The sequence below is a fragment of the Pogona vitticeps genome, chromosome 14, assembly GCF_051106095.1.
Source record: "Pogona vitticeps strain Pit_001003342236 chromosome 14, PviZW2.1, whole genome shotgun sequence".
NCBI lineage: Eukaryota > Metazoa > Chordata > Lepidosauria > Squamata > Agamidae > Pogona > Pogona vitticeps.
This window is the reverse complement of record NC_135796.1, coordinates 7,545,138-7,558,668: the sequence shown is the minus strand read 5'-3', so window position 1 is coordinate 7,558,668 and position 13,531 is coordinate 7,545,138. Positions and strand designations below refer to the sequence as shown.

The following is a 13,531-nucleotide window of genomic DNA, read 5'->3' as shown; positions in this document are numbered from 1 at the left end:
AGACATTTGTTTGTTTGATAAGTTTGAAATTGATGTTGTGTAGCAGCTGGATCAGGAAAATCAGATTTATGATAGCTTATAGCCATAAAAGTCTTTGATTGGAATTGCCGTTCTGTGCTGCCATCAGACAAAATAAGGACATGGCAGGAGAAACACTGGACTGAACTGAAAATTCCTCCCCTGCTGCTTTGCTTAAAGCTCCTTTGTTCTGTTTGGGCTATTTGAAAATAATAATATGATAAAAAGAAGCTAATCAATTAACAGGCTTCAGTGAAAATAAATCAAGTTGTTCTTACCATCAAGGAGACTAGATTAGAATGAAAACCTTAGAACCAGACTGAGTTTTTTTGGATGTGATTAAACCTTCCTGAACACTCTGAAGTTAAAATCTGTATGAAATAAAGTAAGCTGATTTTATTAGTATGGAGTTTAATGTGAGATAAGAAAGGCCCAGAAGGGAAACTTTAAACTTTGGAGGAGAAACAAAAAATACTTTAAAATAGAAAGGTGATCTAACAAAAATTTGGAACTGTACAAAATAAATAAACTCCCTTCAGCGGCTTGGTGCAATATTGCAGCTAACACTAAAAATAGTTCAATTACACATGCTGTTGCCTATAGATGCTATAAGAATAAGGTTTTGAGATTACTGAATGCCGAAATGTAAAGTTAAATGACAGGGGAGATCCTAGAAGAGAATGAGACCTAGTGATTGCTCACTGAGTAGCCTAACACATTTAGAATCTGGGCAAGAAGCTGGACAAGAAACTTTGACCACAACTCGAAGTATGGCAAACGAGGAGGTGATGGGGGAGCTTAGAAGGATTGGAGAGACTTTACAAGGGTTTAAGGAGGACAGGAATAAGAATTGAGAGACAGTTAAAGGAGATGAATTTAAAAGTGCGGGCAACAGAACAACTGACAAAAGACAATACTGCAAAGCTATATTGGCATGAAGCAAAAGTGATGGAAATTCAGAAACAACTACCGTAATTGAAATATGTGATAAACAGAGGAGACCCAATTTACGGATCAGGGGCATTACAAAATCAATGGGAAAAAGGAAAAAGGTTAGCTAAAGATACAGTATTCTAAAAAGGATTTTTAAAAAGGCTCCTGACCTGGACTGGTCAAAGGAAGACACAGAATTAATCAAATAGGCTCTAAAAGAGGAGCTAGAGCATTCTCAAGAGGCATTGTTATTAGAGTTCACATTTATTACAGAGAGCTTTCAACAAGGGATGAGACGAAAAGTTGATCAGCAGGAGTATGAAGGAAATCAGATTCAAATATTGCCAGATTTATGTCTTGAAACAATCAAATGGTGATTTTCTCTAAAAACATTAACATCCATACTGGCAAAAAATCAGAATAAATATAACTGCAGATACTGGGTTTTCTTGAGAGTGCTTTACAGAGGAAAATATCACCAACTAGAATCACTATAGCGGTTACGTGAGACGAACATCATATGTAAATGAGGAGCAGTGGAAGCAGGAAATAAAGATAACAGAAGAGATAGACTCTGCTTCAAGTCAAAGGGAAATGGAATCAGAAGGAGTGATGGGGATGAGTGGTACCTCAGCAGAAACAGCTGCAGCTGAGCAAGGAGCTAAGAAGAAGAAATGAAAAAGACATGAAGAAGAAAGCATGAGAAGAAAGAATGGACTAAGTGTTTTTAGCAGAACATGACAGAAATATTTTAGTAACACTAAACAAATGTATAGAAGTATTAGGGTTAAGGGATATTGGTAGGAATTGCACAAAATATTTTAAAATAGTAGTGGGGCTAGGGGAGGTCTTTGTTATAAGAATGTTATGTAGAAATAGAAGTTTTTATAAGTTTGATTGGTTGTCAAACTTACACTTTTTATTTTTTTCCTGTTAGTTTTATATATAGTAGTGGGGCAAGAGGATATCTTTGATGTGAGAATATGATATAGAAGTAAATGTCAACTGGCAAAATAAGTTTCTACAAATATGATTTTCTTTCATTATTTTTAGAAATCATATTATTTGTATGAGTTAAAGCTTTAAGATATATACATTAAGATACCTAAATCTAATAAATGTAATACCTAAATTGTATACATATCAATTTAGTTTAATTTGTATTATTATTGTATTCTCAAAGGTTTTCATGGCCGGGATCCGATGAGTGTTGTGGGTTTTCCCGGTTGTTTCACCAGTCTCTATGGCTGGCATATTTGGAGGGCAGGAATCAGAAGTACAGACAGAGTTCTGACTTCTGTCCTCTGAAGATGCCAGCCACAGAGACTGGTCAAACATTAGGAAGAAAAACCTTAAGAACACAGCCAAACAACCTGGAAATCCCACAAAAATATTATTATTACTCTAGCCTTCTTTATAGGTTTCACAGGTTGATAAAATTGATAAATTTATAGGTAAGAGTGTAAAACGGATTGTACACAATATTTTAAAATAATAGTGAGGCTAGGGGAGGTCTTTTTAATTTTTTTTTTAACAAGGGGTGACAAAAAGGAAAAAGGGAATTGAGGTTCAGAGGGAAGAGGAGAAACAATATCATACTAACATCCATTCTATACATATTGCCTTATCAAAATTTCAAATTACTCTTTTTACTATTTTCTGCCTTCCAGATTTAAGTTCTCATTTCAATGTATGCTCTTCATACATTGTCTATTGACTCTATCCATTTACAGAATAAGTCCAGGCTAGGGGAGGTCTTTGTTATTAAGGATATGATGTAGAAATAAAACTGAACTGGTAAATAAGTTTCTAGAAGTTTGAGTCTCTTTCATAATCTTTATTTCTAACTCTTCCGTAGGAACTCCATATGTTCAAGTGAATTGTTAGCTGAGAAACTGCAGTTGCAGCAATAAAAGAAGCTAATGAAATACTAGGTAGCAAAGGCAGGAAAATATTAATAGAGGCATGGGATGCTTTAAGCTAATTTGGTGAGGGAAGAGGAGTATTCTCCTCCACCCCCAAGTTTGGAGACAAGCAGAGATCAGGGTAATGGAACTTGGGTGGAGGAAGGGAGTTAAACAGGGAGGGTGGGGTGAAAGGGTTAGAGTAGATTTTATTGGTAAGTTCATGTTGTTTATGCATAGCATAATTGGGAACCAATAATAAGATACTTGATTCATCCAAAATGTTAAAAAAAATTAAAGAATGTTAACGTTAAATGGAAAAGGTCTGGGGAATATTGTCAAAAAGAAAATAATTACATCTATGATAAGCAAGGACAAAGCAGATATTCTACAATAAACAGATAAAAAAGTTGGGGTGCACGAACTGAAATTAAAATGGACAGATATTAATTATAGAAAACCCAGCAAAGGCTATGGAGCAGGATTTGAGGAAGTTAACAGGATTGAGTGTAAAGTGGAATAAATCTGAGATTATATTGTTTAATTGTGATAAAACAGAAGAGATGCTAAAATGATCTTAAATAACTAAAGCTATTAAGTACCTAGGTGTAAATATAATAAAAATTAGAAGCTATATAAAAAAGAAATTATGATGGGTTAAACACGAAATTATTAATAAAATAGAAAAATATGGAAAACTAAAATTATCATGGTTTGGAAGAATTGCATTGTGTAGAATAAAAATATTACTCAAGTTAACTTTTTATTGATTATGTTACCAATATTTTTTTTAGATCACAACTTGAAGGATTCGCAGAATATTTTAAATAAACATTATACTGCATGTATAATAAATACTGTAAACTTTGCTGGCAATGTAATCAAATTATGGGTAGGCAAATGCATATGTGGTGGGAATGTGCAGTGGTGTTAAAATTTTGGAAGCTTGGTTTTAATTAGATAAATGTAATTGTTGTTGTTTAGTCATTAAGTAATGTCTGACTCTTCATGACACCATGGACCAAAGCAATATAAGCAGTAAATCAAGGAAATCAAAATATATTACCCTACTGATTTAGATCAAAAGTAAAGATTTGGAGGTCAATGAAGAAATACTAACTTGAATGCAATCCATTTTGAAACAATATTTTACTGTGGAATCCTTTTTGTTGTTGTTGTTTAGTCATTTAGTTGTGTCCGACTCTTCATGACCCCCTGGACCAGAGCACACCACTGCCTCCCAGAGTTTGGTCAAATTCATGTGGGTAGCTTCAATGACATTATCCAACCATCTCGTCCTCTGTCATCCCCTTCTCTTGCCCTCACACTTTCCCAACATCAGGGTCTTCTCCAGGGAGTCTTCTCTTCTCATCAGATGGCCAAAGTATTGGAGCCTGAGCTTCAGGATCTGTCCTTCCAGTATAAATGTAATACTGGATCTAAATATAGAAGCCGAGGGAATAGGGGGCTGACAAATAATGATTATATTGATAATGTCCATATTGGTGCCAGTGACAGGGTACACTATGTTTTATATATTTTTAATTTTGAGTAAATGTTGTTTGTTATATTTTGTTTCATTTTTGTGTTATATGTAATATATTAAAATTTAAATAAAATAATTTTTTAAAAAGAACATTAGTACAGAAGAAGAGGGGATAGATTTGCACATGATGGTATAAAGAAGACCACTTTACACCACATCAGAGTATTTTTTCCACAAAGCTCAGAGCTGGACATATGGCCCTTCAGATATTGTTGGACTGCATGTCACAGCAGCATCCCTGCTGATGACAGCTACTTGGACTTCCACGCTGACCAAACCAAGAGGTCCACAGTCGATTGCTTCTGACCTTGCCTAAGAGTATCTACAGCGGCTAATACAGACTGTCTAGGCACTCAGACAAAAAGAAAAAGTCTTATTGGTTGCCCACTACCTCATCTTCTAATTGTGAGATGCTAGGGACATAGGCTCCTTCATGGATTGCTGCCTTGTCGTGGCGAAGGGGCTTGAGTAACTCAGAGAAGCTATGGGCTATGCCGTGCAGGGACACCCAAGACGGACAGGACATAGTGGAGAGTTCCGACTAAACGCAATCCACCTGGAGTAGGAAATGGCAAGCCACTCCAGTATCTTTGCCAAGAACGGCCCATGATCAGAAACAAAAGGCTAAAAGATATGACGCTGGAAGATGGGCCCCTCAGGTCGGAAGGCGTCCAACATGCTACTGAGGAAGAGTGGAGGACAAGTACAAGTAGCTCCAGAGCTAATGAAGTGGTTGGGCCAAAGCCGAAAGGACGCTCAGCTGTGGACGTGCCTGGAAGTGAAAGGAAAATCCAATGCTACAAAGAAGAATACTGCATAGGAACCTGGAATGTAAGATCTATGAACGTTGGGAAGCTGGAGGTGGTCAAACAGGAGATGGCAAGAATAAACATCGACATCCTGGGCATCAGTGAACTAAAATGGACAGGAATGGGCGAATTCAGCTCAGATGATTATCATATCTACTATTGTGGGCAAGAATCCCGTAGAAGGAATGGAGTAGCCCTCATAGTCAACAAAAGAGTGGGAAAAGCTGTAATGGGATACAATCTCAAAAATGATAGAATGATGTCAATACGAATCCAAGGCAGACCATTCAACATCACAATAATCCAAGTTTATGCACCAACCAGCATAGCTGAGGAGACTGAAATTGAACAATTCTATGAAGATTTACAACACCTTCTAGAACTGACACCAAAGAAAGATGTTCTTCTCATTCTAGGGGACTGGAATGCTAAAGTAGGGAGCCAAGAGATAAAAGGAACAACAGGGAAGTTTGGCCTTGGAGTTCAGAATGAAGCAGGACAAAGGCTAATAGAGTTTTGTCAAGAGAATAAGCTGGTCATCACAAACACTCTTTTCCAACAACACAAGAGGCGACTCTATACATGGAAATCACCAGATGGGCAATATCGAAATCAGATTGATTATATTCTCTGCAGCCAAAGATGGAGAAGCTCTATACAGTCAGCAAAAACAAGACCTGGAGCTGACTGCGGTTCTGATCATCAGCTTCTCATAGCAAAATTCAAGCTTAGACTGAAGAGATTAGGAAAAACCACTGGGCCACTCAGGTATAATCTAAACCAAATCCCTTATGAATACACAGTGGAAGTAAAGAACAGATTTAAGGAACTAGATTTGGTGGACAGAGTGCCTGAAGAACTTTGGATAGAGGCTCGTAACATTGTCCAGGAGGCAGCAACGAAAACCATCCCAAAGAAAAGGAAATGCAAGAAAGCAAAGTGGCTGTCCAACGAGGCCTTAGAAATAGCAGAGAAGAGAAGGGAAGCAAAATGCAAGGGAGATAGGGAAAGCTACAGAAAGTTGAATGCAGACTTCCAAAGAATAGCAAGGAGAGACAAGAGGGCCTTCTTAAATGAACAATGCAAAGAAATAGAGGAAGATAACAGAAAAGGAAAGACCAGAGATCTGTTCAGGAAAATTGGACATATTAGAGGAACATTTTGCGCAAAGATGAACATGATAAAAGACAAAAATGGGAAGGACCTAACAGAAGCAGAAGACGTCAAGACGAGGTGGCAAGAATACACAGAGGAATTATATCAGAAAGATTTGGATATCCCGGACAACCCAGACAATGTAGTTGCTGACCTTGAGCCAGACATCCTGGAGAGCGAAGTCAAGTGGGCCTTAGAAAGCCTGGCTAACAACAAGGCCAGTGGAGGTGATGGCATTCCAGTTGAACTATTTAAAATCTTGAAAGATGATGCTGTTAAGGTGCTACATTCAATATGCCAGCAAGTTTGGAAAACTCAACAGTGGCCAGAGGATTGGAAAAGATCAGTCTACATCCCAATCCCAAAGAAAGGCAGTGCCAAAGAATGCTCCAACTACCGTACAATTGCACTCATTTCGCACGCTAGCAAGGTTATGCTCAAAATCCTCCAAGGTAGGCTTCAGCAGTATGTGGACCGAGAACTCCCAGAAGTACAAGCTGGATTCCGAAGAGGCAGAGGAACTCGAGACCAAATTGCTAACTTGCGCTGGATTATGGAGAAAGCCAGAGAGTTCCAGAAAAATATCTACTTCTGCTTCATTGACTATGCGAAAGCCTTTGACTGTGTGGACCACAGCAAACTATGGCAAGTTCTTAAAGAAATGGGAGTGCCTGACCACTTTATCTGTCTCCTGAGAAACCTATATGTGGGACAGGAGGCAACAGTTAGAACTGGTCATGGAACAACTGAGTGGTTCAAAATTGGGAAAGGAGTACGGCAAGGCTGTATATTGTCCCCCAGCTTATTTAACTTATATGCAGAATACATCATGCGGAAGGCTGGACTGGAAGAAACCCAAGCCGGAATTAAGATTGCCGGAAGAAATATCAACAACCTCCGATATGCAGATGATACCACTCTGATGGCAGAAAGTGAGGAGGAATTAAAGAACCTTGTAATGAGAGTGAAAGAGGAGAGTGCAAAAAACGGTCTGAAACTCAACATCAAAAAAACTAAGATCATGGCCACTGGTCCCATCACCTCCTGGGAAATAGAAGGGGAAGATATGGAGGCAGTGTCAAATTTTATCTTCCTGGGCTCCATGATCACTGCAGATGGAGACAGCAGCCCTGAAATTAAAAGGCGCCTTCTTCTTGGGAGGAAAGCGATGACAAATCTTGACAGCATCTTGAAAAGCAGAGACATCACCTTGCCAACAAAAGTCCGAATAGTCAAAGCTATGGTTTTTCCTGTCGTGATGTATGGAAGTGAGAGCTGGACCATAAAGAAAGCAGACCGCCGAAGAATTGATGCCTTTGAATTGTGGTGCTGGAGGAGGCTCTTGAGAATCCCCTGGACTGCAAGGAGAACAAACCTATCAGTTCTAAAGGAAATCAACCCTGAATGCTCACTTGAAGGACAGATCCTGAAGCTGAGGCTCCAGTACTTTGGCCATCTCATGAGAAGAAAAGAGTCCTTGGAAAAAACCTTGATGTTAGGAAGGTGTGATGGCAAGAGGAGAAGGGGACGACCGAGGATGAGATGGCTGGACAGTGTCTGCGAAGCAACCAACATGAACCTGACACAACTCCGGGAGGCAGTGGAGGACAGGAGGGCCTGGCGTGCTCTGGTCCATGGGGTCACGAAGAGTCGGACACGACTAAACGACTAAACACACACAGGGACATAGGTCTTGGCAAGTATGAAATGTTTAAAGCTGTGGGGGACATGCTGTAAAAAAAAAAACCCTCAGGAATTCAATTTACTTTGCAGAGGCTGTACAGGATCAGGAGAACTCCTCCAAGGAAATAGCTGCTGGATGGATCGTCTCCCATGATATATTTGTACCACAGCTGGATAGGGACCAGAGACCGGAAGAGCTGACTCAGTTCTTCAATTACCAGGTAGAACTTGCCCTATAAAAGATAAAAAGGAGAATCTAAAACTGAGACAAGGTGATGTAGATGCTGAAGGGCAGCAATGAGACTGAGAGGTTCCTTGCGTTACTTCTTATTCAAAAATGAAATCGCTAAATGGTCTTGAGCCACTAACTTACTCTCTCAGCCTGAGCTACTTTACAAGGTTGTGGTTGTAAAAATAATGAGGGGACAAGGAGAACCATACATGTCATCTTGAGTTCACAGAATAAAAGGTAGAATAATTAAAATGATTAAAAAACAAAACATAATAATTATACACCTAGCTACTACAGCTTTGAGGAGGAGTTATGTTTGAGGGACTTACACTGCAACTCTAAGAACATTTACTAGAGTCAGCCACCTGAAGATTATGGGCAGACTCTAGAGTAAATACGCACAGCAAATTCAAGATCCCCTCCCACTTCTTAGTTAGATGATCAATCTGTGTCTGTATCTGTGTTAGTCAACTGGAATTAATATTTGTAAGATTGCCCACTCGAATATAATCCTTGCTTACATGGTGTTATAAACTTAAAATCTTTGGAATTTTCTTCTGCCTCTTCCAAGGTATCTGGAAGGGATGGTTAACAATTAAACACATTAAGAAGGAAAATCTATATTCAGTCATCCTTTAACTCATTAGGTGAGCTCGGGCCAATAACTCCAGGCATGACCAGCAAACAGATTGCTGTGAGGATAAAGTAGGCAAGAAGAGATTCATGTCTCTGTTGAGATACGTAACTGGATGAAAGGAAATATCATAATGATGACTGTTGTTAAGTCGTGTCCGACTCTTCATGACCCCATGGACCAGAGCATGCCAGGCCCTCTTGTCTTCCACTGCCTCTCGGAGTTTGGTAAGGATGATTAGGATAGTAATAATGGTTATTAAGATAATGACAAGGAGAATGAAGTAGTTCAGCATTTTGTGTACTGTTTCTTTTTCCAACAGATATCTTTTTCATTTCAAATAGTTCTAGTCTTTCAAAAGACCTAAGGAATATAGTAGAAGACACCGGTTCTTTATAGAATAAAATCAGGTTCTGTACATATGCTTTTATTCCTAAAACAACTCAGCTTAACTGAGCATGCTACCAAGAACAATTTTGCTCAATGTTTACCTCCTGGCTGAGTATACTTATGGGTGGAAGAAAGACAGCCTGTCAAATACAGCCATTGCTATCTTCCACTTCTAAGATATATTGTGTTTTGTCCTAGTGCTGTGATGGTGAACCTTTTTGAGCCCGAGTGCCGAAACGGGGGGGGGCACCCCAGTGGGCCGTGGGCAGAAGGGGGAATCCAGGGCATGGAGGTGCCTACAGACCTCACTGGATCCGCCTCCAGTTGTGTCCAATCCCACCACTGCCTATAGCTCAGCTGGCCCACCAGCAGCAGCGCCAGCTGCTTTGGATCCTGGCCCGCTGCCTGTTGGGGTGCTAGCACCGCAGCTGCAGCCTCCTCCTCAGATTGGGCTGCTGGGGGTAGCAATCCAATGACTTATGGCTCGCATGTCCATAGAGAGGGCTCTGTGTACCAGCTGTGGTGTGCATGCCATAGGTTCACCATCGCTGTCCTAGCATCTGTCCTCCTGCCCCACTTACAGATTCTCAGGCTTATTTCCAAGTGCTTTTCTTACTGACCTTTAAGGCAGAGATGGGTAGGAAACTGATCCATATATACCTGATTGGTCTCTGGGGCAATCTGTAGGATGCACATTCCCACGGGTACTACTACATGGGTGCAAGGCATGTGTGTCATGTGAGCCAACATAAAGGAGGGAACTGACCCACAGCACTTGGAAGGCTTTTAAAAACCCTACAATATCTGGAATCCCCAAGCCGTGAAGCTTATGTACCATGATCAATTTGGGTAAGTTACCCTTGGGATGTGGTGGCACTGCGGGTTAAACTGCAGAAGCCTCTGTGCTGCAAGGTTGGAAGACCTGCAGTCATAAGACTGAATCCACATGATGGAGTGGGCTCCTGCCACTTGTCCCAGCTCCTGCCAACCTAGCAGTTTGAAAGCATGTAAAAATGCAAGTACAGTGGTGCCTCGCTAGACAGTTACCCCGCATGACAGTTTTTTCACTGGACATTGACTTTTTGTGATCACTATAGCGATTCGCAAAACAGTGATTCCTATGGGGGAATTTCGCTGGACAATGTTTGGCCCCTTACTAGCAAACTGATTTTCGCTAGACAATTTTGACAGCTTCCTCTGTGCTCACAAAACAGGTGTTTTTGGAACCTAAGCTTCGCAAGACAGTGATTTAAACAGCTAATTGGTGGTTCGCAAAGCGGCTTTCCTATGGCCGATCTTCGCTAGAGGACGATTCTTCTCCCTAAACGGGTTTCAATGCATTCCAATGGGGAAATGCTTTTCGCTAGACAATGATTTCGCTAAACAGTGATTTCAGTGGAACGGATTATTATTGTCTAGCAAGGCACCACTGTAGATAAATAGGTACCACCACGCTGGGAAGGTAACGGCGTTCTGTGTCTAGTTGCACTGGCCATGTAACCATGGAAACCGTCTCCGGACAAACACTGGCTCTACAGCCTGGAAACGGGGATGAGCACCGCACCGTAGAGACAGACACGACTGGACTAAATGTCAAGGGGAACCTTTACCTTTACCTTACCCTCTGGAACGACAACTCATGACCTGCTGACTGCAGGGTTCTAACAGTTGTAGCTCAATGAAATAATTATTTCAAGCTCTGCTGCCCCTTTAAACCTAAAAGATGTTACTTTGCTTCATAAGAATTTGGTGTAGTGTTAAAAGCAGAGAGTATGCAAATAGAAAAGTGCATTAAATACACACTGTTTATGCTGTTGACTGTGTACGTTCTTCAGCACTGCTTCCTTGCTAGCAAAGTGCAATCAGATAATAGCCATAATTAGGGTCCTCAAGGAGAGGAGCACACACCTCCTGCTCTCTCCAGGGCCCCCCACCCTCAATTAGATCACTTGGCAAATGTCCTTGCATGTAGAGAGAAAAACTGAAGCCCATGGAGAGCTTTCACATTTTCATGATCTCATACCAAGTGAGGTCATGCCAGCACTTACTTAAGGATCTGAGCTCTCCCTCCTCCTCCTCCTCCTCCTCTTAAAATGGGGATATGTCCATATATCTGTAATGGCCACAAATCTGGGGTCCCAAAGGCAAGCCATTTAACAGATTAGTTGGGATATGCTGGGCATTGGAGCAGTGAGCAATGTCAGTCTGCTGGAGGAGAGGCATTTTGCTAATGACAGGAATGTCACCAGTTTTTTTAAATGTTCCCTCCCTTTCACCATGTTCCTACTGAAAGCCAGGACGGACCCACAAGCATTGCAGAGTCAAACCAGCCCTTAACGTCTTTGACTATCCACTGTCAAGTCCCTCTTAATCAACATGCACTGCAGTTTTTGTAATATCCTCATATAGCATATGTTATATGAGATGATCACCGCCCCCTTGAGTTGGACACGACTGGACTAAATGTCAAGGGCAACCTTTACCTTTACCTTTACCTAGAATATGTGTGCATTGTTCAGAGAGCAGTGGTTTTTCACTGTTTGTATAACTCTGTCAAAGAAACGGAGTCCCACCAGGATAGAAAAGAAGGGCTGTATTCCTATTTTTATAGGCATTATATTGTTACATTTTTAAGAACAAATAAAAATTGTGGTTGCACTGTTGGTAGTAAACATGCACATAAAAATAATTCCAATAATAGCAGGAAGTGACACATCAGTGATCCTTCAAGGAAGGCAAGAGGCATGGAGTTAGGAGGGGCACTAAATGTCTCGAAGTTACTACTATTATGCCCAGTACTCATAGAAGGATAATCTGTGGCAAGTGGGAGAGATCACACATTTGTGGGAGGAAATGAAGGTTGAGGGACAACAAATTCTTAATGAAAATAGAATCCCACCTAGATTGCATCTGTGCCCTTCTGACGGTATGCAACCACCAGATAGGAACAACTGGTATGGAGGATGCAGTGGTGGAACTGAGTTTAGAAGACATGGGTTTAAATCCTGCAGCAGCCAAAAACTCATTGGGTTCCCCTTCATTGGAGGGGACAGAAGGAAAAGCGGGACCTATTGGTGGCTCTCTGGATGATATGCGGTAGATTGGGAAGAGTCTCAGAGTCCTAATTATTTTCAACAAAAGAAACGACAAAGATTTTCTTCTTGTTGTAAAATATGCTGAACTGAAATAAACATGAGGTAGAGGGAGTAAAAGTGAATCAGGGTATGAATGGAATGAATGTGTTTTGGTCCTCAAAATGTTGATCAGTTTTTTGAAGTATATGCTCTATGATGCTTAAAGTCTACAAAGGCTCACATTTTTCATGTGGTTCCAGTTGTTTCATAAAAGTGTAAGAGTTGGAAGAGATCCTCTGGATCATCTAAGACAACTCCTCTGACCATACGGGAAAACTACATTTAAACTGTGACTGGCAGTTTAGCTTACCCATCAAAAGTTTAAAAAATGAAGGAGAGCCTGACACTGTTATTTATGGAATTCAAATAAAAAACAAGATGGCCACTGTGTAAATTGAATGCTGGGCTACTCATGCTGTGTCATCCAATATAAATGTTTTCAAATCAGTGTATTACATATTTTCCCAAAACATTTAAGTCTCCAAAGGCTTTGTTTGAAATGGGGAGGAGGTGAAATCTTAAAAATGTATGACAGAAATTGTGATGAAACTGTAATGAATTAGAATCTCCCTCATCAGATGCATTAAGTATTTATTATCCTTGCAGTTAATTCACTTCATAGTGATTTGTCTATTTGTTCCTGACTGGCAGCAACTCTACAGGTTCTTGGTCGGGAAAAAGATTTTTTTAATCATCTACTACTTGATCATTTTAACAGGAGATGCTTGAGGGACCAAACATAGATGTGGGCTGTCTGGAGGCAAAAAAAAAAAAAAAGCATGGATACATGGGAATTTATTGCAGCATTCTGTAGCAGGCCCAGTTACTTTTAATAATGCTTTTAACGTGTGAAGTAATAGTAATTCCATATTTTTTATCACGCGTTATTGTTACATGCTGTCAAGTTCGAAATGACATTTATTTATTTATTTATTTATTTATTTATTTATTTATTTATTTATTTATTTATTTATTTATTTATTTATTTGATTTATACCCCGCCTATCTGGACTACCAGACCACTCTAGGCGGCTTACAGTATCCCTAACAGGGCTCAAGATAAAGGAGATATTTAAGGAGTGGTTTTACTAGC

General features: G+C 40.1%; 1 protein-coding gene across 11 annotated transcripts in view; it reads right to left on the bottom strand.

Moving 5' to 3' along the window:
• Positions 1-13,531, bottom strand: part of RNFT2 (ring finger protein, transmembrane 2) — a 58,426-nt gene that overhangs the window by 20,814 nt on the left and 24,081 nt on the right. For 7 of the 11 annotated variants that reach the window (XM_078381635.1, XM_020813605.3, XM_020813608.3 and 4 more), the window contains one exon: positions 8,132-8,281. The exons of the other annotated variants lie outside the window; for them this stretch is intronic. In XM_078381635.1, coding sequence (XP_078237761.1) covers positions 8,132-8,281 — 150 coding nt within the window. The remainder of the gene's footprint in view (positions 1-8,131; positions 8,282-13,531) is intronic. 11 annotated transcript variants of the gene reach the window in all.